The sequence below is a fragment of the Megalops cyprinoides genome, chromosome 12, assembly GCF_013368585.1.
Source record: "Megalops cyprinoides isolate fMegCyp1 chromosome 12, fMegCyp1.pri, whole genome shotgun sequence".
Classification (NCBI taxonomy): domain Eukaryota; kingdom Metazoa; phylum Chordata; class Actinopteri; order Elopiformes; family Megalopidae; genus Megalops; species Megalops cyprinoides.
In genome coordinates, this window is record NC_050594.1 from 20,531,429 (window position 1) to 20,536,786 (window position 5,358).

Sequence of the window (5,358 nt, forward strand, 5' to 3'; positions counted from 1 at the left end):
GGCAGACACAGTCAGTGAGGTGTGATTATAAACAGCTCCAATCTGGCCCAGCCAGGAGAGAACGTTAAGTCATCAACAGCTATGTCTGAGCATGTATTTATTGAAAACATAATGGAAAAATATAACAGTTTAAAACAAATATAACACTATAACATGAAAGGTACAACAATTGCACCCAAATTTTTATCAAGAAATATCGTGCTGCATATAGTAAAAGAGCAGGGTGAAAATAATTAATAATAAGTTTTTCTGAGTTTATCCTTCTAGATTTCACTATGTTATGGGATATGGATCACAGTTGCTCTCAGACAGCAAAGTTATCCATGCACCTGGACATAAATATCCTCGTAACTTCTATACCTTGACATTGGATTCAAGGCCAGGAGAAAGATGAGAGAATGAGTTATCACCCTCAACCCTGTACACTCACCAACAGCCCATAATATGTTGCAGATATTAAGGTGAGGTGGATCACCTAACCAGAGTACATCTTGCTCTCCTTTGACAGAGCAATACAGAACAGGGGCATGCCTTAACTGGTCTTGTGTGGATTGATCATCATCCCTGACTGTTGCCTGTTTGAACACTTTCCCTTGTTTTTCATGCATTCTGCAAATACTTTTGTCGCTAAACAAATTCATATAACAAAGTCTAATTTTATTTCACAAATATATATTTACACGTTTTCCACACAAAATGTAAATTCTTTAGATTTAGACTTTCAGCACATGTATACCATAGGAGTACTTTTCATGAAATAATTTGTAGGACAATTTAGAATAAATATAGTTACATTCACAGAATGCATGCGGTAACATTTAGACTGCTTATTCAGGACCTCAGCATCTTAGTGTGCTGTTGCAATGGTTGGTTAGAAATAGCAATTAAAATAAGTTACAAGTATACGAATGGTATACAAATCTTTTAGAAAGACAAAATGTGCTCATTGGCATGTGTCAACCAGCATTGGCAACTGGTTGACACATGACACATTGTAATGGAGGTACAACATTTTTGGGTGGGAGGTTCAATGCGATGTAATATTGAAATGGACATATATGTTATCTGGACACCCCTCACACTTTCCACTCACACCTGGGTGTCTGTTCACCTTTGACCTCTCGTTAACCACAATCCCTCTCATGCCTCTTGCCTTCCCAGCCCTTGCCTTTTCTCACGTCTGCTGCTTGATGGCTTCAATCCAGTCCATCTTCTCTTGGTGGGTCGGGGCCTGGATGAAGTAGTGTGTGTCTGACTGAGTGATGATCTTGAACAGGTTGCCCTGCACATTGCCCTTCACACCTGTGAAAAAGCAGGACCGCATCAGCACAGCTGAGCCATACACCGAGACCCATTTAAGGAACACCACACCTGAGCCAGGCAGGTGACTCACCTGAGGGAACGCCATTGTCATCCAGTGCCGACACCAGGCAGCCGCGCAGAGAGAATCCGCCCACAGGGCTGATGCCATCCTGGGAATCACAGGTGAGATCAGACAGGAAGGGGAGGAGTCAGCTCACCAACAATCCTGAGAGGTGAGATGTGTGATCAACAGAAAGACAGAAATGGAGGAGGGTTTTATGAGATGCACCCAGCGTGGGTGCTCTCTCACCTTGCTGGGGTCATAATAGTGGAGGTAACCTGGCTCTGTCCGCAGAACAAATAGACGCACCTTCCAGTTCTTTCTCTTGTGTCCCTGTGGATGTAAAAAAAAAATACATTGGAGAGCTGAGTGTTGAGGGTGGAAATCCTTTCAGAGCTGTAATTCTGCATGGTGCCGTTAGAGCCTGAACTCACCTGTTTGAGCAGGTAGCCCCTCTTCATCACTTTCCCACTCGTCTCTATTGCAGTCAAAGTGGTCTCTGCCTTCACGCTCCCCTTCTTCTTGATAGCCTCAGCCTTTGAGGGCAGAGGAATATCAATCAATGGACTTATTGGGATAATGCTTTTCTAATACAGCTCTGAATGTCTACAACATGACAGCTGTCTATCATATGACTATAAAAATTCAGAAAGCAATGCATGAAGCAATGAATAAATGAGTATCAGAGTCATATCGATGGAAGCTGGTGGAGAAGGAGGAAGAAGATACTCACAAAGCTGTAAAGGGCCGTGGAGTCATCCAGAAACTGCTCGCTGAGTCCTGCCGAGCGCAGGGCCTCCACACTCTTCACTCCCACAGGTCGCACAAAGCCTTCCTCCAGCAGCGCAGAAGCCAGAGTCACTGCCTCCACCCGGGTTAGGGCCATCTGCATGGACACCAGCCAGTCAACCACTGCAGAGCCTACGGACAAAACCATCATCATCACAGTCATCAATATTGTCATCACCATCATTGTTATTATCACATCGTCATTATCATCTTCATCATCATCATCATCATTTTCATTGTCATTATTGTCATCTTCGTCATCACCATTATCAGCGGGGTCCCGAGCTCCATTTTTACAGGTGAGAAAATCGTCATGTTCATTTCCACCATAAGCACCACCTTAAACCCTCAAGCCCTCAGCGTTCAAAGAGTGAAAACATATCACATTCTTGTGCATGTCCACACAGGCAGGGTGAGGAGAGTCACCTGAAAAGCAGTTGCTGAAGGCGCTGCCCTGCTCCATGTGGTTGGTCAGCTTGATACCGCTGTGAACATCATACATGGAGTCCACCACCTGACTGGGAAGATCAGATCACAAAGACCTGGGTTACACACAGTAACTGCAGAATAGAGTCAACAAGTCACAGCAAGCTGCAGACAGAATGAGGTCATTGAACCACTTTAGTGTACTGCCAAATAACAAGGTGATTCACCACACTTAAAAATACAAGGAAGCTACGAAACATTCAGCAGTTCAAATGCTAAAATAAATAGCAATTTCACATAGATCCAGATCAGAGTGAGCTGAAACAGGAGGCTGGGGTATGGGGCTGCCAATACTGACAATCTGTTCTTTTCCAGACTTAAGAGGCAGCATACCTCTGGCCGATGAGTGGCGATTTGTGTGGCAGGTTGTGCACTGAGATGTGTGTGCTGTTGTGAAGAGCACAACACTGACAGAACAGAACTTACTTCAGGCTGACATTGTGCAGCTGCAGTGATGTGGGGCTGGTGGACGCAGGCGTGGCACTTTGGCCGTTACCCGTCTTGAGTTTCCCCGCTGTAGCGGTGATGCAAGCTGCCCACTCATCCCGCTCCTCCCGAGAACAGGCCTCCAGGAAGTACTCAGCCGAGCTCTGTGTCTGCAGCCTCAGGACCAGCTATAGGGTTTCACAGAGGATACATCCAGCATCAGCTTCACCAACATACACACAGGTCGTACTATACACAGTACGGGGTACTGGGGATAACAGTGGCCCACATAAACGCAGACAGATGTTTTAATCATTTCCTACATTATTCTACATATTATTCTACACATTTCCTACCTTAAAAGGCCACTAAGATAGCCTGACTGTAAGCAGAGCAGTGTACTCTGTAACTATTTTGTAGGCTCAGAATAAGAAGAACCCTGCGCTCTGAATTGCCGGAACTGAGCAAGTGACACGCCCGAGTACAAAGTTATTTGATACAACTCCAGTTCATATTGACAGAACACAAACACACTCTCTTCAACAAATATTTACAGCAAATATCCTTTTCAAGAAAAGTCAAGAAATTTTTCATCAACTAAAGCAATAAAAACCAAAAAGTCAACTCAAATATTCTTTCGGACGAGAAACTTTTTATATTCTGACGCTAAAGAGATGGTAAGATAGAAGTAAAGATAGAGGTAAATGTGTAACCCACATCTTAAACAAAGAGCAACAGTGGCCAACATCCAGTGGTAGTTCTTAATATTAATATACCTGTATCCAAGTAATGAATTTACCCAGCTCTAACACAGAGGAATTTACCTATTAGTTACATTTTTCCACACTCTCAACAGGGAAGAGATAAGTCCGTCTCAAATTGATCGACTCAAGTCTTAACAGAAAGCCACTAGCCACTTACGGGTCGGTTGTCATACTCCAGAAAAGGACAAGTAATGGTACAGTTGGCTAAGAGGATCTTTCCCCGCTGACAGGGGTCCTTCTTGCCCCCTTCATACTTGTAGTACAACAGCTTGTCCGGTAACAGCACAAACCAGCGAGCCTTCCAATTGTGAACCACGTGGCCCTTCAGAGAAACAACACAAGAATATTAATATCGTTTGTTAAAAGACATTTTACACAAGAATTTTGACAAGTATTGTGCCTGTAATGGTAAAACTTTAACTGTACAATTCTACTTTGAAAAGTCCTGCTGGGATAAATAGTAATGTATTGTGTGTAGTCTCTTGCTTACCCGCTTCACGAGGAACCCTTCTTTGAGGATGGAGTTGTTCTGCTGCTTGTCCATAATGCAAAAGATTTCTTCTGATCTGCTTTTTCAGCGTCGGCTATTATTTGAGGCCAGGTAAAATTCCTCATCGCCTACGTCACCGACTTCCTCCAAGTCCACACCTTGTCTTGCTTATCTTGCTGCCCCGGGGTGCTACATTGCGCTATCATGTTATACAGGATATTTTCGAACAAAACTTCAGCATATGCTCCGCTCAGCGATATGATCCGTTTCGAAAACCAGGTAAGAACCACAATTAATCCGAAAATACCACATTGGAATTTCAAGACACAAAATCAAAATTTTTACCTGGGACATTTAAGAAAAAGATAAATACTAATGTTCTTGTCATAGACGAACTGACTGACATCATGGATATTATTCTATGAATCACAGGTTTGGATCATCTGTATGTTGCATCATAAACAAGAGGTCGGCACGGAGTATGATCACGTAGTGTGTTTACCCCTCGGTTACCATCAATCAGCTTTACTTAGGGCTATAGAAAATGAATGCCATGTGATCGCGAAACAATAAGAGTTTAAAATTCACGTTTACAGAAGACTAGAGTAAGACTATGAGTGTAACCTAAAGGTTTGTATTTTAGAGTTCTGGTCATCTGGATTTTGGCTCCTCGTTGGATTTCATCAGCGTGGCCCCGTCCCCTGCTGCAGCCTCAGTGGCATGAGTGTCATATGACGGTTTTTGGAAATTTGTAATAATTATTTTGGTAAATTATGCGTGAACTGTCGACATATCGATAATGGTTTTGATATTATGTTCCTATTACATTTATTCTTGGTGTAGATAATATGGTAATTATTATTCATTTTAAGCAAATATTCCGACCTGCCCCTGAGCATTTTGTCGTGCTCATCTTGACCACCTGGAGTATACAGTTACCAATCTAGAATTATGGAAATCACCTACAACCCAAAAATAATGACCAGAGAAAAAAAATCTACATTTATATTAATCCAAATAAATGTGCATGTCAGAAATAA

The 5,358-nt window shown here is 42.6% G+C and overlaps 1 protein-coding gene across 1 annotated transcript; it reads right to left on the minus strand.

Annotated features, from left to right (window-relative positions):
* Window positions 1-204: 204 nt before the first annotated feature.
* plek2 (pleckstrin 2) lies at window positions 205-4,376 on the minus strand. Its single transcript, XM_036542760.1, has 9 exons — window positions 4,319-4,376; window positions 3,986-4,150; window positions 3,065-3,252; window positions 2,579-2,670; window positions 2,097-2,284; window positions 1,798-1,899; window positions 1,613-1,696; window positions 1,394-1,472; window positions 205-1,302 (listed from the first exon to the last, which is right to left on the minus strand). The coding sequence occupies exons 1-9, from the start codon at window positions 4,370-4,372 to the stop codon at window positions 1,175-1,177; spliced, it is 1,080 nt and encodes a 359-aa protein (XP_036398653.1). The 5' UTR covers window positions 4,373-4,376; the 3' UTR covers window positions 205-1,174.
* Between the last annotated feature and the right edge of the window lie 982 nt (window positions 4,377-5,358).

Excerpts from the sequence above, each read along its gene's own strand:
- plek2 (XM_036542760.1), bottom strand. The coding sequence starts at position 4,372 with ATGGACAAGCAGCAGAACAACTCCATCCTCAAAGAAGGGTTCCTCGTG. Across the intron at positions 1,697-1,797 it reads GGGGCTACCTGCTCAAACAG|GGACACAAGAGAAAGAACTG; the intron begins GTGAGTTCAGGC and ends TTACATCCACAG. Across the intron at positions 1,303-1,393 it reads TGACAATGGCGTTCCCTCAG|GTGTGAAGGGCAATGTGCAG; the intron begins GTGAGTCACCTG and ends GCTTTTTCACAG.